The sequence below is a fragment of the Rhinatrema bivittatum genome, chromosome 5 (genome assembly GCF_901001135.1).
Source record: "Rhinatrema bivittatum chromosome 5, aRhiBiv1.1, whole genome shotgun sequence".
NCBI classification, from domain to species: domain Eukaryota; kingdom Metazoa; phylum Chordata; class Amphibia; order Gymnophiona; family Rhinatrematidae; genus Rhinatrema; species Rhinatrema bivittatum.
Window position 1 is genome coordinate 349,961,695 of NC_042619.1, and position 26,634 is coordinate 349,988,328.

At 48.0% G+C, this 26,634-nt stretch overlaps 1 protein-coding gene across 4 annotated transcripts in view; it reads right to left on the reverse strand.

Annotated features, from left to right (window-relative positions):
- Window positions 1-26,634, reverse strand: part of OFD1 (OFD1 centriole and centriolar satellite protein) — a 134,884-nt gene that overhangs the window by 40,826 nt on the left and 67,424 nt on the right. For 2 of the 4 annotated variants that reach the window (XM_029604567.1, XM_029604566.1), the window contains exons 16-18: window positions 25,630-26,247; window positions 13,303-13,423; window positions 10,584-10,684 (exon numbers count right to left, since the gene is read on the reverse strand). In XM_029604567.1, the coding sequence (XP_029460427.1) occupies window positions 10,584-10,684; window positions 13,303-13,423; window positions 25,630-26,247 (840 nt within the window). The remainder of the gene's footprint in view (window positions 1-10,583; window positions 10,685-13,302; window positions 13,424-25,629; window positions 26,248-26,634) is intronic. The other 2 variants (XM_029604568.1, XM_029604569.1) reach the window with 2 other exon arrangements.

Consider the following 26,634-nt stretch of genomic DNA (forward strand, 5'->3'; position numbering starts at 1 on the left):
TTCCCCCAAAGGGTAGCAGTGTAGCTTTTCCATTCTTCCTTCCTTCTTTGGGACCACAAAATAAACAGATTATCACCTTTCCCCCTTTCTGCCTGGGGTTCCAAAATCACTGCTTCAAGTTGCCACAGACGGTGTATTGTTTCTTGTATTGCTTTTCTCTTTATCTGTGTTCTGCATGGGGGAAGTGATAAAGTCAGCTGCACCTGACTTGAGGGTATCTCTGCTGTCCAGGGCTCCAGTTGCTCCTTCTGTCGTACCAAACCACCCCACTTGTTGGACATGTTCCCTTACCTATTCCTGGGGTTGCCAGGCAGCTGCTATATGAAAATTGGTTCTTACCTGCTAATTTTCGTTCTTGTAATACCACAGATCAGTCCAGAAAAGTGGGTTGTGTATCCCTACCAGCAGGTGGAGTCAGAGAACAATTAGAACTTTGGGCACTGCTACATAACGAGAGGGCCACCTGCAGTCCCTCAGTATTGGCCTGTACCCAAGCCCACACTAACAGAACTAGCGGCCGAGGTTGAAATCCAAACAAAAAAACGACAACCTGCGGCCTCAACAAACAGACTCAGAAACTGCTCCATCGAGTAACTCTGTCAACACGAAGCTCTGTAATTTAAAAAAAACCAGCAAATCGTAAGGCAATGCAGTCTTTCGGTATCTGAAGAAAGGGGTGGTATTACAGGAACGAAAATTAGCAGATAAGAACCAATTTTCATTTCCTGAACATACCCAGATCAGTCCAGAAAAGTGGGATTTACCCAAGCCACCCTACACTGGGCAGGAACCCGAAAGACCCGCACGCAATACACTCTCACCAAAGGACGATTCATCATCAGCTTTAACGTCCAAGCTATAATGTTTAGTGAAAGTGTGTAAAGAAGACCACATTGCCGCCCTACAAATCTTCTGAGACAACAGGACTTGACACTCTGCCCAAGAGGTCGCTTATGCCCTGGTTGAGTGTGCTCTGAGACTCAACGGCACTTGACGCCCTTGAGAAATGTAGGCGGAGTCGATGGCTTCCTTAATCCAATAAGAGATGGTCGCCTTAGACGCCTTGTCACCCTGTTTGTGCCCCCCCAAACAGGAGAAAAAAGTGATCCAAACGTCAGAAATTATTAGTAACCTCCAGGTAGCGCAGCAAAATACGCTGGACATCCAATAGATGAAGGTCCCTGCCCTGAGAGGAATCCCAAGCCCAGTGCGGAAAACCTGGAAGATCCACCACCTGATTGACATGGAAGGCCGAAACCACTTTGGGAAGGAATGAGGGAACCGGGCGCAGGGAAATTCATCGTCAAAAATCCGAAGAAAGGGATCGCGGGAAGAGAATGGCTGCAATTCCGAAATCCAGCAGGCCGAGCAAATAGCCACCAAAAACACTGTTTTTAAAGTCAGATCCTTCAATGAAGCCCTGCGCAAAGGCTCAAAGGGGGCTTCGCACAGCGCCCAGAGAACTAGATTCAAACTCCAAGCGGGACATAAAGGCTGGACAGGCGGATGCAGATGTTTAACTCCTTTGAGAAAGCGAGCAATATCCGGATGGACAGCTAGAGACACACCATTCAACCGACCCCGCAAGGCGCCCAACTCTGCCACCTGAACCCAAAGGGAATTAAACGCTAACCCCCTAGTGAGTCCTTGCTGCAAAAATTCAAGCACCCGGATGACGTCCGCCGTCAACGGATTGCAGGAGTGTTGGAGACACCATGCCTCAAACAGTTTCCAAACGCGAACATAAGCCATAGACGTGGCTGGACGGCGAGCCTGTAGGAGCGTGGAAATAACCTGCTCGAAATAACCCTTCAAGCGCAAATGTTGCCTCTCAAAAGCCAGGCCGCGAGAAAGAAGTGATCCTCTCGATCCGAAAATATGGGCCCCTGACGGAGAAGATGCAGTGGATGAGTGAGTTGCAACGGAGCCTCTAGGGCCAGACGAATCAGATCCACAAACCACGAGTGATGCGGCCACTCCGGCGTCACCAGAACCACCCTGCCGGGATGGAGTTTGATGTGACGAAGAAGTCAACCGATGAGAGGCCACGGAGGAAAGTTGTACAGAATAATTCCCTTGGACCAGGAACACACCAGCGCGTCGATACCCATCAAGCCCTGCTCTCGCCGATGGCTGAAAAATCTGTCCGTCTTCGTTTTCGCCCTGGTTGCCATCAGATCCAACTGCGGCACACCCCACTGGGCACAAATGAGGTTCCACGCGTCGCGAGACAGTTCCCATTCCCCGGGATCGAGCTGTTGTCCGCTGAGAAAATCGGCCTGCACGTTCTCCACTCCCGCGACATGAGAAGCTGCAATTCCCTGGAGATGGCACTCCGTCCAGGCGAAAAGGAGGCACACCTTGAGCGCAACCGCGGGACTTCTTGTGCCCCCTTGGCGGTTGATGTAAGCTACCTCGTCGCATTGTCGGAGAACATGCGAACCATGCTGTTCTATATCCAGGGGAGAAACGCCTGCAAGGCCAGCCGTCCGGCTCTCGTGTCGAGCCGACTGATGGACCAGGACCCTTCATCGGAGACCAGAGCCCTTGGGCAGTTCTGTCTGCACACACTACTCCCCAGCCGGAGTGACTGGCATCGGTGGAAATTATTATCCAATCCGGAGAATCCAAGTCCACTCCCCGTTCCAGATTGTCGCAAGACAGCCACCACGACAGACTGAGTCTGGACTCGGGAAGTAGCGGCATTGGGAGATGGAACTGTTCCGACACCAGACTCCAGCGCAACAAGAGCGCAAATTGTAATGGTTGCAAGTGAGCGAACGCCCAGGGCACCAAATCCAAGGTGGAAGCCATGGAGCCCAGGACTTGCAGATGATGCCACAGTGTGGGCTGCTCATTCCACAGGAGAGTGTAAATCTGTTCTTGAAACTTCCGCAGACGATCCTCCGCCAGAAACACCTTGCCTTGTAATGTACTGAATCACGCTCCCAAGTAAATCAGCTTCTGGGTGGGTTCCAAATGACTTTTCTGCACATTGATGACCCACCCGAGTGACTGTAAGGTGACCATCACAGTGTGGACGGACCGTACGCAATCCTCCCGAGACTTGGCACGAATCAACCAGTCGTCCAGGTAAGGATGGACCAGAATATCCGCCTTGCGAAGGAAAGCCGCTACCACCACTATAACCTTGGTGAAAGTCCGAGGAGTTGTGGCAAGGCCAAACGGAAGGGCTCGAAACTGGAAGTGCTGACCCAAGACCTTGAAGCACAGGAACCGCTGATGATTCATCCGGATCAGAATATGAAGATATGCCTCCGTGAGATCTAGGGACGCTAGAAACTCTCCCTTTCAAACTGCCACATCACAGTCCGTAGGGTTTCCATACGAAAACGAGAGACTCTGAAACAACGGTTGAGTTTCTGCAGATCGAGGATGGGACAAAAAGTGCCCTCCTTTTTTTGGACCAAGAAGTAAATTGAGTACCGCCCCCGTCCCTGCTGCGCTTCCGGCACTGGGACAATGGCTCTGAAGTCGAGCAGCCGCTGCAGGGTATCCTGTACCGCCTCGCGTTTGGCACAAGAGAGCACATGGGACTCCACGAACACTTCCCGGACTGGACGCGCAAACTCCAAGGCGTAAACATCCCTGATCACCTCCAAGACCCAGCGATCCGAGGTTATTCTTGCCCATTCCACATAAAAGCCGAATAATCTGCCTCCGACAGCTTCTACGATGGAATGGGTGCTCGTGGCTTCATTGGGCGGATTTACTGCTACCCACCCTGAGGTGTCAAGAGTCCCTCCCGGAGTGGCGGCCACCGCGAAAGGACTGTTGGCAACCCGGTGTCGATTTAGGATCTGCCGGAGCGGAATATTAGCCAGATCGAAAATGGCGAGAGTCCCGAAAACAATCCTAGGGGGAAAAACTTTCTTGGTCGCTCTTCAATCCTCTGGCAACCTATCGCCCTTGGACTCCCCGAGGAGCTTGACCAACTGATCCAACCCCTCCCCAAAGAGAAGCTTGCCCTTGAAGGGAAGGGATTTTGAGGAGAGGTCCGCTGCCCAATTCCGTAACCAGAGAAGGCGACGAGCTGCCACCACGGACACCATGGACCGAGCTGAGGTCCAAACGAGGTCGTATAGCGCATCTGCTCCATACGCAATTCCGGCTTCAAAACGGGCCAGCTGCAACGCTCCACCGTCGGCGTCCGCCGCATTAGTACTCACCTCTTAGACCCAGCACAGGCACTCTCGTTGCATAAGACTAGCGCAGACTGCCGCTCGAAGGCTCAAAACGGCCACTTCAAAAACCCGCTTCAACTGGATAAGAACATAAGAAATTGCCATGCTGGGTCAAGACCAAGGGTCCATCAAGCCCAGCATCCTGTTTCCAACAGAGGCCAAAACCAGGCCACAAGAACCTGGCAATTATCCAGCTTTCGGTCCTGCATGTCCTTTAAGACAGCAGATCCCGCCACGGGTATCGTGGTCTTCTTTGTGACCGCCGAGACAGCCGCGTCCACTTTCGGAATCTTCAGCAGGTCCAGCACCTCTGACGACAGCGGGTAGAGCTTTCCCATCGCCTTACCCACATTTAAGCCCGCATCTAGAGTATCCCACTCGCGGGTCACCAGCTTTCGGACTTTCTTAGGCAGTGGAAAAGCTGTTGATGGTCATAAGAACATAAGAACATAAGAAAATGCCATACTAGGTCAGACCAAGGGTCCATCAAGCCCAGCATCCTGTTTCCAAAAGTGGCCAATCCAGGCCATAAGAACCTGGCAAGTACCCAAAAACTAAGTCTATTCCATGTAACCATTGCTAATGGCAGTGGCTATTCTCTAAGTGAACTTAATAGCAGGTAATGGACTTCTCCTCCAAGAACTTATCCAATCCTTTTTTAAACACAGCTATACTAACTGCACGAACCACATTCTCTAGCAACAAATTCCAGAGTTTAATTGTGCGTTGAGTAAAAAAGAACTTTCTCCGATTAGTTTTAAATGTGCCCCATGCTAACTTCATGGAGTGCCCCCTAGTCTTTCTACTATCCGAAAGAGTAAATAACCGATTCACATCTACCCGTTCTAGACCTCTCATGATTTTAAACACCTCTATCATATCCCCCCTCAGTCGTCTCTTCTCCAAGCTGAAAAGTCCTAACCTCTTTAGTCTTTCCTCATAGGGGAGTTGTTCCATTCCCCTTATCATTTTGGTAGCCCTTCTCTGTACCTTCTCCATCGCAATTATATCTTTTTTGAGATGCGGCAACCAGAATTGTACACAGTATTCAAGGTGCAGTCTCACCATGGAGCGATACAGAGGCATTATGACATTTTCCGTTTTATTCATCATTCCTTTTCTAATAATTCCCAACATTCTCTTTGCTTTTTTGACTGCTGCAGCACACTGAACCGACGATTTCAATGTGTTATCCACTATGACACCTAGATCTCTTTCTTGGGTTGTAGCACCTAATATGGAACCCAACATTGTGTAATTATAGCATGGGTTATTTTTCCCTATATGCATCACCTTGCACTTATCCACATTAAATTTCATCTGCCATTTGGATGCCCAATTTTCCAGTCTCACAAGGTCTTCCTGCAATTTATCACAATCTGCTTGTGATTTAACTACTCTGAACAATTTTGTGTCATCTGCAAATTTGATTACTTCACTTGTCATATTCCTTTCCAGATCATTTATACATATATTGAAAAGTACAGATCCCAATACAGATCCCTGAGGCACTCCACTGTCCACTCCCTTCCACTGAGAAAATTGCCCATTTAATCCTACTCTCTGTTTCCTGTCTTTTAGCCAGTTGGCAATCCACGAAAGGACATCGCCACCTATCCCATGACTTTTTACTTTTCCTAGAAGCCTCTCATGAGGAACTTTGTCAAACGCCTTCTGAAAATCCAAGTATACTATATCTACCGGTTCACCTTTATCCACATGTTTATTAACTCCTTCAAAAAAGTGAAGCAGATTTGTGAGGCAAGACTTGCCCTGGGTAAAGCCATGCTGACTTTGTTCCATTAAACCATGTCTTTCTATATGTTCTGTGATTTTGATGTTTAGAACACTTTCCACTATCTTTCCTGGCACTGAAGTCAGGCTAACCGGTCTGTAGTTTCCCGGATCGCCCCTGGAGCCCTTTTTAAATATTGGGGTTACATTTGCTATCCTCCAGTCTTCAGGTACAGTGGATGATTTTAATGATAAGTTACAAATTTTTACTAATAGGTCTGAAATTTCATTTTTTAGTTCCTTCAGAACTCTGGGGTATATACCATCCGGTCCAGGTGATTTACTACTCTTCAGTTTGTCAATCAGGCCTACCACATCTTCTGGGTTCACCGTGATTTGATTCAGTCCATCTGAATCATTACCCATGAAAACCTTCTCCATTACGGGTACCTCCCCAACATCCTCTTCAGTAAACACCGAAGCAAAGAAATCATTTAATCTTTCCGCGATGGCCTTATCTTCTCTAATTGCCCCTTTAAACCCTCGATCATCTAACGGTCCAACTGACTCCCTCACAGGCTTTCTGCTTCGGATATATTTAAAAAAGTTTTTACTGTGAGTTTTTGCCTCTACAGCCAACTTCTTTTCAAATTCTCTCTTAGCCTGTCTTATCAATGTCTTACATTTAATTTGCCAATGTTTATGCTTTATCCTATTTTCTTCTGTTGGATCCTTCTTCCAATTTTTGAATGAAGATCTTTTGGCTAAAATAGCTTCTTTCACCTCCCCTTTTAACCATGCCGGTAATTGTTTTGCCTTCTTTCCACCTTTCTTAATGTGTGGAATACATCTGGACTGTGCTTCTAGAATGGTATTTTTTAACAATGACCACGCCTCTTGGACATTTTTTACTTTTGTAGCTGCTCCTTTCAGTTTTTTTCTAACAATTTTTCTCATTTTATCAAAGTTTCCCTTTTGAAAGTTTAGCACGAGAGCCTTGGATTTGCACACTGTTCCTTTTCCAGTCATTAAATCAAATTTGATCATATTATGATCACTATTGCCAAGCGGCCCCACCACCGTTACCTCTCTCACGAAGTCCTGTGCTCCACTGAGAATTAGATCTAAAATTGCTCCCTCTCTCGTCGGTTCCTGAACCAATTGCTCCATAAAGCTATCATTTATTCCATCCAGGAATGTTATCTCTCTAGCGTGACCCGATGATACATTTACCCAGTCTATATTGGGGTAATTGAAGTCCCCGAATACCATCCAGAACCGGATTAACCCCTTCATTATCGGAATCAAGTAACGTTAAGACCGAGGACATCCAGTACCTGGTGAATAAGCGGACGAAGCTCATCTTGCTTAAACAGGCGGACAACAGTAGGATCATCACCCTCCACCGGAGGGAGGTCATCCCCATCAGGATCATCCGTATCCGTGTCCAAGGGATCAAGATTCTGGTCCGGACCCGCACCCGGTAGTTGCGCAGATCCGACTCCCAGACTCGGAACCTGCGCCGCCCTTGCCCCAAAACCTGGGTCATGGGGATTCCCCGCGACCATCCTCCCCAGGACGAGAGTGGACCACCGGGCGCTGCTGGGTGGCTACAGGACGTCCCTGCTTCAGTGGGATCCCCAGCGCATCCGGGTCTCTTTAAGGAAGTCTGTCTCTGTGCCAAAAAGGCTTTATGCATCAACAAGATAAACTCTGGGGAAAAATTTCCCGCGTCTACCTTCCCCATCTTGGGGGTCCTGCGGGGCCGATTCCCCAGTCCCTAACATCAGATCTACTGTCATGGGGACCAAAGCGGGAGGAGGGGAATCCTCTTCTTGCTCAGAGTGTTGCGAGTCACCTCCCCCCCCCCCCCCATGGGGGTGAAGGGCCACCCCCGATGGGCCTTCCAAATTGGAGCAGTCTGGGCATAATGATGCAGAGTTCAAATTCTGCCCGCACGCCCCACAGGAGCGGCAAACCGCCGATTTTCGCGATGCCATGCCGGGCCGCGTAGCCACGTGGTCAAAGCAGCTGAGGGAAGAAAAAATAGGCCCGAGACCTGCGGCTGTGTGAGCGCTGCCAGCAGCGCGGGAAAAAAAAATAGAAAAACAAGCCCCGCGAGGAACCGCGCTGTTCAGCCACCCAGGTGCTGAAAACGCGGCCTGGACCCAGTACACACACTGCCTACCTTCACTATCAACCCGGAGCCCCGGGAGAGGAAGGAAATTAAACTGCGACGGCTCAAAGCTGTCCCCACAGCCTGCTGCACAGCAGGCTCCCCCAGTGCAGACTCCTTACCTCAGACTGAAGAGACTTTTTTTTTAAACTAATTTTAAACAACTAAACTACTAAAGCCTGCACTAACAGGGGTCGAGGGAGCAGCTTCGGGGGTAGGAAGACCAGGAGCCCCCGGCCTGTACACCTCGGGACAGAGCGGGCGAAACACAGTCAGGGGTGTCTAACCCCCCGGATGCCCGGCTTCCACTGAGGGATGGCCCACAAAGGTGCCTAAACACCTCAGCAAGCAAACGAGAAGGAAAAATAAAATAACAAATTTCCTAACTACCCTGAAAAAAACTAAGACTGCAGGAGATGCACCCTACCACCTACTGGAGTCAGAGAAATACTGAGGGACTGCAGGTGGCACTCTCGTTATGTAGCAGTGCCCAAAGTTCTAATTGTTCTCTGACTCCACCTACTGGTAGGGATACACAACCCACTTTTCTGGACTGATCTGGGTATGTTCAGGAACTCTGGCTGCCTGCAATATTGTCAGTAGCTCACCACTGCATGCCGAACAAAAAGAGCCCTCCATGCTGGGCTGTTGGCAGATCCCACACCACGCACACTTCCTTCCCCGCTCTGGCATCCTTGCGTCAGTGTGAGGGAGGAGGGGATGCGGAGCACAGCTGGAATCAGACCAAGTCACTGCTGTGGCCTGGCAGCCTGCTCCTCGCCGCGGTTCAGGGCTCTCCCTGCTTTTAAGTTCATGCCCCAGTAGCTGAATACAGACACTGGAGGCTTGGTTTGCTGTCGCACCTTAAGTGTGTGCGATTAAATGAAAAGGCCAATATTCAATGGCTCAAACTTTCTACACAGGGGAGAAGGAACAGCCAGCCTATCTTCAATTCCCCAGACTCGGTCTGAGCTCACTCTGGGGAATCAACTTACCTAGTTTGTTGCCCTGAAAGCTGTTCCTACTTCTTCTGATCGCACCAGACATCCAGCATCTGCTGGAGGCAGAGAATTACTCACGGCTCCCACTGCTGCACCAGACTATATAGAGGAGAGTCAAAATTGGTTCTCTGCCTCCATCTGCAGGTTGAAGGACCATATCCCATGTGCCTGGACTGGTCTGATCGGACAACAAGGAATATTATTTTATTTATTTATTTAAGGTTTTTTTTATACCGGCATTCATGAAATCGTTCACATCATGTCGGTTTACATAAACAGGGGTGCGAAGAATACAACCAAGAACATAATGAACGTGATGAAGAGATGCAGTTACAATTAACAGGGGCTAATGAACTGGGGTTGGAGGAAATAAAGAGAGATAGAGGAGGTTAATTATATACAAGTGTACAATATATATATATGGAGTCCAATATATACGGCTTCGTGTTAGGTGGAGTTCATACAAAGCTCCCAATTTAATGGGAAGACATTTCTTCTGCAAATGTATAATGCCATATTTTAATACTATGTACCCCATTACAACCAAGTTGAGTTTTGAGAAGGACTAGATGAAGAATTCCATTATAATCATTTATTAATTTGCTAACCAATCTAATGCATCAATTTTCTTCTTCAACCTTCTTTTCTGGCTATAACTGTGTGCTGTTGAAGGCCAGAGCAACTGAATGATGCAATTAAACAAAACACTGTTCAAATGTCAATGTTTTATGGTAGACTTCCAAGATGCAGGGCTTTCAAAAGTATTTAAAATAATTCAGTCAGTGCTTCCAACAAATTAAACCACAGGATTCCCTTTTCATAGCAGAATTTATTTAATATCTAAGGAAAACTAAGTTTTAAAAGGTTTGGAAAGGTACACATCATTGCACAAAAACAAATCTAGCAGCTGCTGTGTAAAGTGATCTCATAAATACTGCAGGTACTACTCACTTACACAGAGAGGGCAATTCTGAAATGGATCTAGCCAGCTAGATCTGTAGAGGGGAAAAATGACCCCATGTCAAAGTGGCTAATCGTAGTTTCAGTAGGCGGGGGTATTTTAGCTGCTCAAAAAGTAGGTGTTTCTGGAGGCCAAGTTGGGTCAGAGGAGTGAGTGAACTATGCATGCACACCGAAATTTCAAACGCGAGTATAGCTCACCCCGCGGAACATCAGCTGCAGGAACAGCAGGCACCACGTACACAGATACTTTTATAATGTTAGCAAATTTTCAAACAGAAACTAACTGGGTAGATTTTGCTTGAAGTTTTGCTAGCTAGGTGGGTACAAAAGTACCCCAGCATCTTTGCTGTTAGAAAGTTTAGTGAGAATTGCACCCCCCAACACACACAGAAAATATAAATATGGTATAACAAATCCAGTGACCTATGAGGAAGGAGAAAGATGATATTTCCCCTGAATTTCACATTGGTGGAATTACTAGAAAGGAACCAGTCTGCAACTTACTATGAAGAGAATCATCCGATTCTTCAAGATCCTCAAACAGCAGCTTCTGGGGCTTCGAGGAATCACTGGAAGCAGGAGAAAAAGCTGCCGGCTGATGAGGACTGTGGGAAAATACAATACTGTAGGAGTTTGATAATTACAAGTGCAGAACTATAAAGCTTTAATAACGGGGATCAACTTCTAATTTTCTTATGGTAGCAATGGGCTGTGACTACCTGAATCTAAAATAAGCAAACAAATTAAGAAGGGGCAAAACTAATGTGAATTTACCGAATCAATGGATGTTCTCAGAAGAACCTAAACTCAGACAAAACAGAGGCGTGAAATACAAGGAGCAACATTAATAAAAAAAAAAAGGCAGATTATTGCAGTGTTATCTAGAAGAAATGCCCATCCTTGGTGGAAATGCCAAAAAAAAAAGCACAACAAAGACAACCCCACCCCCACTCAATTCATTTTTTCCATGTCATCAACAGATCTAGAAATCAAGCATCTCTAAAAACAGCAGACGTTAAAGAGTCATTACAGTTTCTCAAAATACGCATGTCTCAACTGAGAGCAACTGGATGAGTCTTCCAAGAAGTGCTCAGGGCTTGGGACATGAGGGAGGGTTTTGTATTACTATTTATAGGGTTGTGGAGGAGGGGTCCTGAATTCTGGCCGGTCAGATTTAGGCCTCCTATAGCAGCACCTTGATTTGTACGGTCAAGTTAGGTGGCAAGCACTGAAAACTGGGACTAGATGACCACCTTTCTTCCTCTGACTTAGCCCCTACTAAATACATGGCGTACACCGAGATCTACATGAAGGGGAATACAAGATAAGTCGCATACTACAGAATGGAAAATTGCTAAAACTGGCGTTTGCAAGGTCGAGGAGGGAGAGAAATCTAACAGGGAAGGACTGTACAGCTGTGCAGGAGGCATACATAATGAACTCTCCACATCACCTCGATTTCTTAATGCAGATAACTCCAAAGCTACCAAAAAGGAGACCCCCATAACCTGTAAACAGTCCCAGCTATTGGCACTGACAGCCGAAGCAGATGCGTCACCGGTGCCTATAACTTCGTCACCCTGTCCGAGATCAAACACACCCTGCCCTTCTGGGTATCGAAAAGCGCCCCAGATATTCCAAAGACGGGGATGGCACCAGTTGACTCTTCGCCATATTTATCACCTAACCCAGTTGACCACAAGGTGCCTATGACCCACTTGAGAGACCTCAAGCACTTTTCCTCTGTCTTCGCATAAATAAGCCCAATCGTCCAGATATGGATGAACCAACAACCCTTCTGCTGCTGCCACTACCACCATCACCTTTGTGAAGGTTCGAGGCCTGCACCTCAAAGGGTCATAGAAACATAGAAATGACGGCAGAAGAAGACGAAATGGCCCATCTAGTCTGCCCAGCAAGCTTCACACATATTTTCTCTCATACTTATCTGTTTCTCTTAGCTCTTGGTTCTATTTCCCTTCCACCCCCACCTTTAATGTAGAGAGCAGTGATGGAGCTGCATCCAAGTGAAATATCTAGCTTGATTCGTTAGGGGTAGTAGCCGCCGCAATAAGCAAGCTGCACCCATGCTTATTTGTTTTACCCAGACTATGTTATTAGCCCTTATTGGTTGTTTTTCTTCTCCCCTGCCGTTGAAGCAGGTCCCGGGTGGACAGGAGAAAACCGCAGAGGGAGATCCCCCTCCCCTTCAGACCATGGCACGAGCGAACTGGGGTCCAAAATGGCCACTGCTCCTGCCACGAGGGAGCCGACAGGCCCAACGCAACCAGTGGCAGTACTAGCAGGCCCGACCGTGGTCGCCGCTGGGCGTTCAAGTCTTTCTGCGTTTTTCGGCCATCGGGAGGAGGCAGGGCCCTCCCCCCTGAAATACATGCATAACAAAGGCCGGCCCAGCTGAGATGCACCAGCATCCTGTTTCCAACAGAGGCCAAACCAGGCCACAAGAACCTGGCAATTACCCAAACACTAAGAAGATCCCATGCTACTGATGCAATTAATAGCAGTGGCTATTCCCTAAGTAAACTTGATTAATAGCCATTAATGGACTTCTCCTCCAAGAACTTATCCAAACCTTTTTTGAACCCAGCTACACTAACTTCCTCCGCAGGAAGTCCAGAACTCACAGAAGAGCCCGGAACATCAATCCGGTAAGAACACAAGCGACATGTGCAGCTGAAGAAAGATTTGGTCTGTGTAATAAAAAGCAATCTTTGTTTGAACAACATTAGAAGGCTGCAAGGCATTTGTGAGATGCCGACGGATATTGTTACAGCGCTTTGAAAGTCCCCGGATGCCTGGCTTCATTATTTGAGCGTAACTCAGATACAGCATGCTTTTTATTGAAAAAGACTACATTTTTTCTTTAGTCCCTGGGCATGTGCATCTCATGTTACTGCTGTCAGGGTTTGAAGCTGCCTGGAAATGAGAATTGCAGCTTTTGTTACAAGTCAAATAAAACCATGGCAGGGTACATTTTCCCCCCCCCCGCCAACAAAGCGTGCCACCACTGTGTAGTGCTCTGTAACCCTGCCTGAGCAATTCAGCATGGACACGGCTTTTCCTGATTGTGTTTACCTGTTTCTCGAAGTCTGAAGTCACCGAGCAGCCACAAACAAGCAAGCCGAAGGCCTTGTGTACACCAGGACTTGAGGATTTTTAACATGACCTTGGTCCTACTTCAAAACAAGAAGGTGATTTTTACCTTAATGTACTAAGCCCATGATCAGTTAGGACGACAGCAACTGGGACACTGGAAGTAGTGGCAGCCGAAGGAAGATGTTCTGTTGGTCGTATGGGAGACAGACAATGGGGACTGCTTTTATCTGCAAAGGACAGAGAAAGCACAAACCATCCACTTTCTTACAAAGAGTGCGCATTGCCGTGGAAAGATGAACACAGTGAAGGGCATTTTGTTTCAGCCCACATAAATTAAGATGGCAAATACGTGTATGTTACATCGATATTCAGAGCAAACGAACATGCAGAAGCTTGCTTTGCAAATTCTCTCACCAAAACTGCTGTTATGTGCACACAGTGTTTTGGGGAGAAATTTTATGCAATGTGCCCAAGCATAAATCCCTTGCCAACCCCACTCTAGGGAACACCTCCTCTCAGCACAGGGACATTTATGCCTATGGGTCATCTGTGCATTTGATAACAGGCCATTTCCTCAGGTAAAGCACCGTTTTCCCCCATAGAGATGCCTTTGAAAATGACCCCCTACATGAAAACTTCTTTGAAAAGTCAAGCAGATCTGTTGCATTTTCAAAAATAAACATACTGGCATAAGCGTGTATTTTTGGTCTCGCATGCACATTTCCACCAAAAAAAATAAAATAAAAAAAAAAAAGGTGGTGATCTAGACGCAAGGCCAAAAGTTACGCATGCAAGTTGCCATTTTAAAAGAGATGCACATAGATTTGTCAATTATTTGTGTAATTTCACACCTAATTATCTTGTGCAATTGATATCGGACTTGTCTACCGTTGACCATTGCTTGGTTGGGAGGTCTGGGTGAAGTGGGGGAATTCAGAATAAAGAACTAGAAGGGTCTCAATGAGCTGGAGAAGGACTGGGTGAACTTGGACAGATTTCGATGAACTAGTGATTTCAATCATGAATGCAGGCTTTAAAATGTACCAACTTCCACACGCAAAGAGGGTTTTCCCATGAGAAAGTTACAAGTTTTTTCATGCATAAAATATACACACCTATGTTTTTAAAATAGGTAGGAAAAGTGCACGCTTTCAATGCACTGAAGGTAGGTGCGCATATGTCTGGGGGTAGACATACATCTATTTTATAATTTGGGCGTACCTCCTGTGCGCAGGTTATAAAATACTGCTAAAGATCTCTGCACAGCCATATACATGTGTATATGGGGTAGTTACCCTCCCTATCTTTGTCTGGGAGCTGAATGGCATTTAGATGTGTCCCCCTTGAAATGGTCCAGTTCCAGTTCTGCAGGCTTCTCATCACCGCCTTGAGGATCCTGTTCTTCCTTGCTTATTTATGTAATATATTGCTACTACATTGCCTGTTTGCATTTAAACCACCATTCCCTTCAGTCACATTCCGAAGACTAAGGCAGCTTTGAAAATGGCTCTTAATTCCATGTGGCAACTTTGCTCTTGAATGAACCAAGTTCCTTGAGAGCAGATAGTGTTGAAATGGACTCCCCAGCTCTGGATGGAAACATCCATAGTTACTATTTGCTGAATTTGTGGGGAGTTAGTTATTGACCACAAAGCAGATTGGACAACTGTCCAACTCAAGGAACAGGTGAGAGTTTTGGAGTGATGAATTCTGTGCAACATTGGTCTTAAATGCTGGTTCCAACGATGTCTCAAATACCACTGCCCTTCTCTCTCATCCGCAGACAAGCAAGGTGTATAATATGGATTATGGAATCATGTGTCCCACTACCATGAAATATTGATTCACGTCGCTTTTTTTTGTGAACTTAACTATGTATTTTATTTGTTACCCATTTAGAACTGTGGATAGAGCAGGCTACAAGTTTTTAAAACAAAGAAAGAAAGTAACGGCTGATACCTATGACCAGTTGGACAAAATGTAGACTACTCAGGTTAGGTTGTTCATCCTTTGAAATGCTTTCCCTTTTCCGTGTCCAAATATGCTTTTATAAATTCTATTTGGTAAGTTGGTGTGAGATGGGAAATTTCATGGTAGGGATTGTATTGGATGTTGTCAGTTCTGCCTCTTCTGAGGACCTGCTCGATATCAGCCAGCAGCATTTACAACTTGAAAAGTTTTCTTGCCAGTAGTCTTATTAATTTAGATTCCTTTACTTGTGTAGTATTGGAATGTATTTTTTTTTAATTCTTTTTTGCACAATTTAGGGCAAACTCTAAAACCACAGACTCCTAACATAGTTGAATCTTCTCGTGCCCTAAGCACCGCTGGACTTTATATGTTACATCTATCTTCATGGCAACTGGTAGTGTGGAAAGAAGTGTTTGCCACGTTTTAGATTGAAGGTCCTGCAATGCTTCATGTACTGGAACAGCCAAGGCTTGTTTTTGATGCTTGAACGTACAGTATTTTACTACCTCTGGAAAGTCTTCTTTCGCTTCTCTTACTTTATCCACTTGGAATAGAACAGACTGTGCCATTTTTTATGAGTAAGCCAGATACATCATATCTTCTGGTAGCGTAGTGCTCCTAGCTGGCTCTGAGGAGAGATCCGAAGGCAGTCCTGGAAAATCCTCAAAATCTGACAGGAGTGAGACTTGAAGGGTAAGTGAGTCGTCATCAAAATCAGTGACCAATAGTGGGGGCTCTAATGACTAGGGTCTATCTCTAGAGATGGAGATTTGGGATTTTCCCCACTGAATATCCAAAATTGTTTGCTATAATGGAACAGAAGACAGAAACTCCAGTTGGGTAGTAAATATTTCAGTAGAGGTTTTATAAGAGAAGGTAGAGTAGATGTAATGTTTTTCATATAATTTATGAAGAAGCTCCATCCATAGTTGTTGTATAAATGAATGACAATCAGATGTAGAAGAATGATTATCTGATTCTGGGACTAATACTGATGGAGTATGACTCAGAGGGTTTCGTCTCTCTCAATGAAGTTTCAGCACCGAGAAGCTTTGGCGTTACTATTTTTGGTGTTGAGGCATTCAACAATGATGGCAACAGAGATAGTCAGCACCGATTTTATCTAAGCTGTCGGAGCTTTGGCCTGAAAATGTGAGGAAGTTTTTTGCAAATGTTTTCTTTGTTTCTTATGTTCTACGCGGGAAGGAAAGTGGTCATATCTTTGGAACTTAGGAAACTCTGACCATTTCTTCTTTTTTGGTACTGATCTCTTAGATGACTTAAGAACCCTTTCCTTGAAAGCAAGGACAGCTCATATTTTAATTTAAGTTCTTGAAGGTGAGGGCCTGAGGGATATTCTGCTACATGGAGAAGGACTGGGTGAACTTGTGCAGTGGAGACAAACGTCATGTAGATAAAGGCTTGACAGTTTGTGCCTGGCTTTGAGAAGGGTTTCTATGACATGATGAAAGTGAAAGAAGAAAAGAGATTCTAAATTTCTACAAAGAAAATTTTTTGGGAGGAAAGCCATGGGAAAAATAAATATGAAAAAAAAATGAGGAAAAAAATCAATAAAAATGAAACATTACTGCAGTCAGTAAGAGAGAGCAAGACATCTTTTTGCTCTTGTAGATAAACAACTGAGGAAAGTTGCGTGGCTCCGGCTACATGGGCTAACCCATGCCTGCTTAGAAAGACTTCTAGGCCTTTTGGAGTTCTGAGAGAACATATTCCACGTCGCTGCTCTCCAGAGACTTTACCCACGTGTGGCTGAATTTGCCTTGCTTGTCTCCAGAGAGTAGCCAATAAAAAAAGGGGAGGTAATACTGTTTCTGTATAAGTCTTTGGTGAGACTTCATTTGAGCACTGTGTACAAATCTAGAGACTGCACCTTTAAAAAGGATATAAACTGAATCAGAATTGGTGCAGAGGGCAGCTGTAAAATGGCCAGTGGTCTTCATAATAAAGCATATGGGGACTGACAAAGATCTAAACATGCATACCCAGGAGGGAAAGGGGAGATATGATAGAAACATTAAATACCTCCAAGAAATAAATGGAAAGGAGGCTCTGGAATGGTGGAGACAAGGACAGCATCAGAATTCAAGAGAGTAGGGGATAAGCTCAGGGGAACTGTGAGGGACAGGAAGGAACTATAAAGATGAGCATGAAGTGGATGGGCAGATTGTCAGCGTGTTCTGTGTTTCTATGCTAGGCTCCTGATCCGGCAACGGTTTTCTCAAACTCTAGAATAGAGATGCCCAGTTCTAATCTTCAAAGGCCGCACACTGCTCTGGGCTTTCAGGACAACCAAATTAATCGTATTCTTAAATCAGACATGAACAATTTAAAGCACATTCATTGTGGATATTCTAACAAACAAACCTGCCTTAGGCCTTCTGAAACTGGCGGCGCACCCCTTGCATTTTGAAAATTTCACGAACCATCAGGAGGCAGAACATTATTGAAAAGAAAATAATGGGGGGGGGCGGGGTGTAATTTTTAGTTGCCTGCACTGTTAAAAAGTGGTACACGATTACGCAGACCTCATAGGCAATTTTCAAAGAGAAAACAACGCATATTTTGCATTGGCTTTGTCTGCAGGCAGAAGAAAGAGGGCAATGTATGAAGTACACATCTTGCATTGTGTATTCTCCCCCTCCCCCCCCCCAAAAAAAATCTCTCTTTTTAGTCCGGCTTAAAGTACAAGCATGACCACACACGTTCTTAGCCACTCTAAGGGGAATACATTTTCAGTCCGGGCAGCCCTCTGAAAATTGCCTACAAACTGTAAATGATGAAAGAAAGTACAAAAAAAAATGGAAATGTGACAAAAGCCCAAAGAGGAGAGAATTCTGTGATGGCAGCGAAAAAGGAAGCAACACTACATCTTTTCCCAGCAGCCTTGTGACCTCTTATGATGTGCGAACATAAGGAAAGCTCTAGAGCCACTTCCAACCAGTCACATGACCCCCTCTGTGGCTCTATGGGATTCTTATCTTTGAAAGGCTACACTGTGGCACTAACATTTTCTTATTGTCATTAAAAAGATTAAATACAAAAAAAACCAGACAAAAGTTCCAAAGAAATACCAAATGTAATTAAGTCAGTCAACATATTCAATGGGACAACAAGAGCAATTTTGTTGAGAGTTTAAAAATCCCGTTTTACCAAGCCTGCAATGCCCCTTTAAGAACACACAGTGCAGCTGAGGTGCGACTCGCTCACCTGTTAAAAATTGTTCAGTTAACACTAATATGTCAGAGTCCCAACATTAGAGCTGCTCTCTCACGCAGATCAACTCATAGAGGCTGATCCAAGCTGGGCTTTGCTGCAGTGCATGCATGGGGATATAGTCAGAATTACAAGACTGTACGGATGCAATGGAGCCAAATCAAGACTGGATCGACGTCGTTGGGCGAGACAGCATCCAGCACACGTATGTCATTAATTCTGGTCAATTCTAAGGATTACATTTACCGCCCAGCTGGCTGCAGTCTTCTCTTATGCATCAAACAAATGCAAACTTGCACATGAATTTCCTATTTTGAAATAAGAGGAATAGTGCTGTCCATTCTGTCCCTCCTCCTTTGTGAGCGTTTGTCTGCTGGCACTTAAAATGGCAGGTGGATATCCAGCCAGGACTGTCAAAACTGAACTTTTGTTTACTGCCTGGTATCAGAAAGCGCAGCTGCTTACCTGTAACAGGTGTTCTCCTAGGACAAGCAAGATGTTAGTCCTCACATGTGGGTGACATCATACGAGCAAGAAAAATAACATAACAAACCAAAGGTGAACCCTCGTGGGGAGGCGGGCGGGATTCCTGAGGACTAACATCCTGCTGTCCTAGGAGATCACCTGTTACAGGTAAGCAACTGCGCTTTCTCCTAGGACAAGCAGCATGGTAGTCCTCACATGTGGGTGATTACAGAGCTCCAGACTGCCCCATTTGACCAGAGAGACCCACAATGGCCAAACAAGGTGCCAATGGGCACAACACAACTGCGACGCTGTGGGGCGGTCTGGTCCCATAGAGAGCACGATGAAAAACAGTAGGGTTCAGGACTGCGCAGGACAGACTGGCCAAAACCGCTGTCCTGGTGACTATCGCTGTCAAGGCAATAGGGCGCCGCGAACATGTGGAGAGAACTCCCTGGTCGCGGCCCTACAAATTTCGGTGATAGGGACCGCACACAGATGGGCCACTGACACCGCCATAGCCCACACAGAGTGAGTTTTCACCCTGCCAGTCAGCTGAAGGCCTGCCTGCTCGTAGCAGAAGGCAATGCAATCCGCTACCCAGTTTGACAGGGTTTGCTTCCCCACTGCTGCTCCCAGCCTATTGGGGTCAAAAGACACACAAAGCTGGGTGGACTGCCTATGGGTCGCTGTACGATCCAAGCAGAAAGTGAGTGCCCATTTGCAGTCTAGAGAATGAGGCCATGGGAAGAACGGGTGGTCCAAGAAAACAAAGAGGTAGGCGATCTATAATAGCCGTCAGGAAAACACAAAGATAGATGCCTTGATCTTTTTCAATGTTTATTAAAACAGAGACGTGTTCATAAAATCCCCGACTCAGGCCGAGTTTCGCAGCTCAAGGGCCACTGCCTCAGGGGCTTGAACAATCATTGTGTGTCAGCAATGCATAAGACAACTTTCGCACCAGCGTGCAGCATGCAGTCTCATTCTCATGACTGCAAGTGGGTCATAAGCAGAGACTGCATGCTGCACGCTGGTGCGAAAGTTGTCTTATGCATTGCTGACACACAATGATTGTACACTGGATGAAACCGCATTACTGAGTTTCACTTATAACTGTGAAGTGTTCAAGGCCCTGAGGCAGCAGCCCTTGAGCTGCGAAACTCGGCCTGAGTCGGGCATTTTATGAACACGTCTCTGTTTTAATAAACATTGAAAAAGATCAAGGCATCTATCTTTGTGTTTCCATGGGAAGAACGGGGGAAGGATAATGGATTGGTTGATGTGGAAAGCAGTCACCACCTTAGGCAGAAATTTTGGATGCGTGCGCAGCACCACACGATCATGGAAGAATTTCATGTAGGGAACATATGTGACCAGGGCCTGGATTTCACCGACCCTATGAGTGGAAGTGATCGCCACCAGGAACATAACTTTCTAGGTGAAGAACTTCAGGTCACAGGACTTAAGAGGCTTGAAAGGAGGCCGCAATAGCCTCGCCAGGACAACATTGAGATCCCACAGAGTCGCTGGCAGGCAAAGCGGGGGCTTCAGCTGATCAAGGCCCCGCAAGAAGTGTTCCACCAGCGGCTGGACTGAAATGGGCACACCAGCGACTCCCTAGTGGTAGGCGCTGAGGACGCTGAACCCAGACCGAGCTGATTTGGAGTCCAGACTCGGACAGATGCCAGAGGTAATCCAGCAAGTGGGGAAGCGGACAGGAGAATGGATCCAGTCCATGACCAGGACACCATATGGAAAAACGCTTCCACTTCGAACTGTAGGATTTCCGGGTGGAAGGTTTCTGGGACTCAATCAAGACCCTGGAGACACCATCCGAGAGCTGCAAAGGCCGGAGGATCATGCATTCAACATCCACGGCGTGAGGGCCAGGGCCCGGAGGTTCGTGTGGCACAAGGTGCCCTGGTTCTGCAATATGAGGTGGTGGGCCATTCCCAGCAGGACCAGCATGCTCACTGACAGGTTCTGAAGAGGAGGAAACCACACCTGCCTTGGCCAAGAGGAGGCCACCAGGATCATGGTCCCCCCTGTCCTCCTGCAGTTTCGTCAGAGTCCTCGAGAGGAGCGGGAAAGGGGGGTATGCGTACATGAGACCCTGTCCCCAGCGAAGGGAGAAGTTGTCGCAGGCCGGATGGCCCTCCCCGGAATCAGGGAGCAGAATGCGCTCACCTTGTGATTGCGGGAAGAGGCGAACAAGTCCATGTACGGCGTGTCCCAGCAACGGAACAAATCGGCTGCCACCGCAGGGTTCAGGGACCCCTCGTGTGGCTAGAAGGACCGGCTGAGACGGTGCTCAGTTGACCCGGCAAGTAGGTGGCCCGTAGGTGCATTCCTCTGGAAAGGGCCCAGTCCCAGACCTGCGTTGCCTCCTGGCAAAGGAGGAAGGAGCCTGTGCTGCCCAGCTTGTTGATGTTCCATATCGCCACCTAGTTGTCTATTTTGATGAGGACAACCTTGGAGGACAACCTGTCCTGGAAGGCCCACAAGGCGTATCATATTGCCCGAAGCTCCAGGAAGTTTATCTGGCATCAGGCTTTGGCCACGGTCCAAAGACCCTGGGTATGCAGGCTGTCGTGTGGGCCCCACACCCGAGGGGCGGCATCGGTGGTGAGGGTCATCTGGGGAGGCGCAGGCTGAAATGGCAGCACAGTTTCCAAATTGGGAACGGCTTTCCATCAGGCCAGGGAGGAGCGGAGGAGGTCCATGACTGGTGCCATTGGGACCGCAAGGCCCACTGAGGGTTCCTCATGCAGAGGCGGGCCCGAGCGGTCACATGGACCGAGGCCACCATGTACCCAAGCAGGCGGAGCTGCAGACGGGCTAGCACTGTCTTTCGGTTGTGAATGAGCGTGGCCAGCGAGGAGAGGGCAATCACTCGATCCTTGGGAGGAAAGCCTTTGCTTGTGCCATGTCCAACTTGGCGCCGATGAAATCTAGTCGTGGAGACGGAGAGAGCTGTGACTTGGGGAAGTTGATAACAAATCCCAACGTCTACAAGGTCTGAACCATCAGGGCCCAGTGCGTTCAAGGCCCCGGAGTGGGAGTCGATCTGGATCAGCCAATCGTCTAGGTATGGAAAGACGTGGACAAAGCGACGCCTGAGATAGGCAGCTACCACCGCCAAGCATTTTGTGAAGACGCGTGGGGCTGATGCCATCCCAAAGGGCAGCACTTTGTACTGAAAATGTGCTGTCCTCACCAGAAAGTGGAGGTACTTCCTGAGATTGGGGACAATTGCAATATGAGCGTAAGCCTCCTGTAAGTTGAGGGAGCAGAGCCAGTCTCCTCTTCGTCTGAGTGGGATCAGCGTGTCCAGAGAGACCATTTTGAATTTCTCTCTTACAAGAAACCGGTTCAATGCCCTGAGGTCGAGAATGGGGTGCAAGCTGCCATTCATCTTCAGAATGAGGAAGTACCTCATTGCTCGCGGGGGACCAGTTACACTGCACCCGCCTTTAAAAGGGTGGAGAGTTCCAACTGAAGGACAACCTGATGGGCGGGCGAACCCCACGATGGACATGGGGAAGCGGTCTTTGGGAGCCTGCTGAAATTCAGGCGGTAACCCTGGCGGATAAAGGAGAGGACCCAACGATCTGAGGTGATCGCTTCCCAGCGGTGGGGAAAGCAAAGGAACCTGCCACCGACTGGGGGATTGACCGCCAGGGGAACCGGCTTTTGGCTCATGCCCCCTCACCGCCAGTCAAAATCCTGTTGAAGGGGCCTGCTGGGGGGCTGGTTGAGTCCTCGGATCCCGCTGCTGTCGGCCACGACCCCAGGACTGGACAGAGGCGAGCGAGCATGGGTGGCTAGAGGATAGTAATTCCTCGGCCGGTAAAAGGGCTTACAAGGGCCTGGCCTGGAGGACATCTTGGAGGAGGAAGGGCCTTCAGAGGGGCTGGCGGAGAGTTGCTGAAGAGTATCGTGCTGATCTTTCAGCTGTGTCATGACCTTTTTCACCTTATTCCCAAACAGGTTTTCGCCTATACAGGGGGGATACGCAAGCCTGTCCTGAACCTCTGGTCGAAGTCCTGAGACTCGGAGCCAAGCCAGCTGTCTGGCACCGACGCCGCTGGTGGCTATGTGGGCTGCGGTCTCGAACACATCATAGGTAGGCCTCATCTCTTGTCTACCCGCCTCAAGGCCCAGCATGGCAGTGGCTGCAAGAGACTCCTGCTGCTGCTGGGGAAGGCCCTCTGCAAAATCTTGGAGCTGCTTCCACAGATTGCGGTTGTACTGGGTCATGATTAGCTGGTAGGCTGCAATGCGGGCCACCAGCATAGCCCCCTGGAATATTTTCCTTCCGATGCCATTGAGCTCCCTCTGGTCGCGCCCTGGAGGGACAGAAGCATGTCCAGGAGCGTCTGGCCTTTTTAAGCGTGGACTCCAAAAGCCCTGACCAGTCGGGAAAGTGCAGCCGTTCGAAGCCCACAGCCTGTTGAACTAGGTAGGTTGCGTCAGCTTTCCTGTTTACCGGGGACACCGACACTGGGTGTTCCCACACACGGAGGAGGAGCTCCTTAAAGATATCATGGACCTGCACCACCCACGATTTCCTTGGGAGCATTGATGAACTGGAAGACCTCCAGCATCTTGTGATGGGTGTCCTCCTCCAACAGGAGATGGAAGGGGATGGCTTTTGCCATGGCCCTTACAAAACTGGCAAACAACAGGTCTTCGGGCAGAGACCGACGCCATTCCTCCAGATGGGAAGGTTCCAAGAGAGGATGAGTCCGAGGCATCATCACCCCACCCTTCTTGCTGGGGCCCGGACACCAAGGGCGGGGGCCGGGAGGGGGCAGTGGGCCTGGGCCCCAAGGGCACCAAAGGCCGTGAGGGCACCGGCGGCATTGATGGAACCCAATGACATCGAGGGGGCATCGGCTGTGGTATGCCGGAAGGAACCAGCGGCAGCCTGGGGAACTGCGGGCAAGGGTGCCTGGTCCCCGAGGCCTCATCCTCCTCGGAGGACCCGGGATCGCTCCGGTGGAGAGCATCGGTGGCCGAGGAGGCATCAAAGTCCTCTCTGGCACAGGTTACATCAGTAGGGCACCAAGAAGGACATCCAGACACTCCAGCACAGATGCGAGCATCGATGGTTGAGGCTCGGGCATCGGTATGGGGGCTGGTGGAGCCGGCAGCTAGATTCTCTGTAGCGCTTTGAGCACCACCGACTGCACCCTGCGGTCCAGCTCCTCCTGAAAGTCCTGGTTAATTAGGACTGATGGAGGGGGATGAGGCGTCGCCGGCAGATCCTCAGAAGGTTAACAAGGAGGCACAGCACCCAGCACCGTTGCCGGTGGGGAATACCTTGGGCTACCAGTGGTACCGGAGGAGGGGCCTCCAGTGGCCGGTGCCGCTTCGATGGCAGCTCGGCAGCCGCTAATGCTGCTCGGGAACCATGGCGAGATGGTGACCGGTGTCGATGCTTCCTGGGTTTCCAGTGCTCGGCCCGGTCTTTCCCCAGCACAGAGGATGACAAGAGCCCCGAGATTGGGAGGAGGGGAGAGACCACCGAGGATCAATCTCCCTCTTCCCAATCCTTAGGGTTACTGGAGAGCAAGACCGCCAGGGGAAGAGACAGGGATGATTCCCCGCGGTCCTTGGGCGTGAGGATCCTGCTGTTGTCGGCCATGACCCCGGGGCTGGACCAAGGTGAGAATACCAAAGCCAAAGTGGAGAGTTTTGGCGAGCCAAACAGCTTCTCCATTTTGTCAAGCGCACTCGACACCCTTTGGGGTCATTTGGTCGTACAAATACACACCTAGACGTCGTGCGAGGCCCTCGGGCAGAAGATACACACCTCATCCAGATCCGTGATGGTCATGGTCCGCAGACACTGGGAGCACCGTCAAAAACCTGACAATGCCATCGAAAAGAGAGGCCGGCACGTTCAATGGCCGATGGGCACCACGCTGCGGAAGTCGGGATTCAACTGCAAAGAACGAAGTCAAAAACCAAGGGTACTTACCGAACGGAGGAACCAAATGCGAAAGGGGACCCGATGCAGAAACCCCCCGAAAAGTTCGAAAATAATTTCAAGGAGTTGGAGCTCCACCACCGCGAGGCTACTGTACTGCGGAAAAGAAGAGACTGAAGGGGGACCTCTCGTGGACGCGCGGATAGCAGCAGGCTGGGCATGCTCAGTCCGCCAGTCAAAGTTTCTAGAAACTGAGAAAAGTTTTCTGTGCCGGGCTGCATCGGATGATGTCACCCACATGTGACGACTACCATCCTGCTTGTCCTAGGAGAAACATATAATCGGGGGGGAAAGGAGCAGATTGAGAGTACAGGAGTCATATAGCTTTTTTACTTTTCTAGTTTAACTAACTGAAGAACAACTAGGAGGGGAGAGTGCACACTGGCTGATGTCACCACCATGTTTTCAAAAGCTGGACAGGAAAGCATGGCTTGAAAAAGACCTGGGCAAAACGACTATGATCATGTCTCTCTCCTCTACATCCAGGCATTGGCCTGCAGGTGAGCTTTAACGGACTGTCACTGTAAAACTATTACCTTAATAAATTAGGGGGAAACTGGCAAAGGCCCACTTGATGGGGAAAATCTTGTTACTTACTTTTGCCCTTTTTTGTCAAATCGATGGTACAAATGATCAACAGCAGCAATCCAATAAACTCTGCCCATAAGCGAATACCCCAATTAGACGTGGGCTTTTCGAGCAGAACCATTTTGGCCATCTTTAGCTTCAACCTCTCTTTTCGTGCTTTTCATTTTCTGAGCTTACCTGCAGAATTGATCCTTTTGCTGGAGTTTCTATCCACTTTGGAAAGCGGCGTAGAGGAAAGCCGTCTGGAAGAGGAAACATATCCCTGCAGTGGAGTGTTATTGACGATCAGAGCAGTATCGTGCATGCTTATCTCATTAAATGCCTTTGTTCCCAGCCCAGTCAGTTTTGGCTGCTGTGAAATAATGCTCTCCTGGAAGGTAACTTTCTGATGAGAGGTGGATGGGAGTCGGCTGAAGGCGCCACAGAGAAATGGTGGAGACAGAGGCTTTGCTTGGGGGCTGCTTTTAACAGCAGCATGAACGAGTCTTTGCTGGTAGTTCCTGTAGGCCTCCTCCAAGTACTCGGCCTCTTTTTCAAGTTCTTTGATCCTCGCTTTGGTTGTGGCTACGAATTCAACATCCGAGTCAGGCGAACTACCGACCTTCCCAACAGATTGCCGATACCTGGAGCTGGAGCCACCCCCTGCTTCAACAAAGTAATCAGACAATGGCTGGCTCTGCAAGAGAGCTCTGTCTACATAAAAGTCATGAGGAACAACACTGTCTGTGGAGAGGGCAAGGACAGAGCGATCAATCAGGGAAGGCTTGGGGTTGCGATACACTTCATTCTCAAGAGCTGCACAAGCAAGAGAGAGTCACACAGAGAGAAGAAAAAGAAATTTAGCGAGAAAAATTGACATAGAATGATTGCGTTTTCATCATCATTTCATATCTGCACGATGTTTTTGTGTGAGATCATTTTTTTGATTATTTAGATTTAAATCACAATGCAAAGAAATCAAAGGAAATTCAAACTGTAAATTATGCCAGAACCACCTTTCACTCTTTAAAACAAGAAAAAGAAAATCTGAAATAATCCAGGAGTCAAGGATAAAGTGTTTCTCAGTAATGAAAAATCTAGGTCAGTATAAACACACACACACAAAATAACCCCCCATAACCAGAATCTGTTCAAACTGTTGTTTCCAGACATTTTTGGACGCACTCTATTTTCAGGATTTGC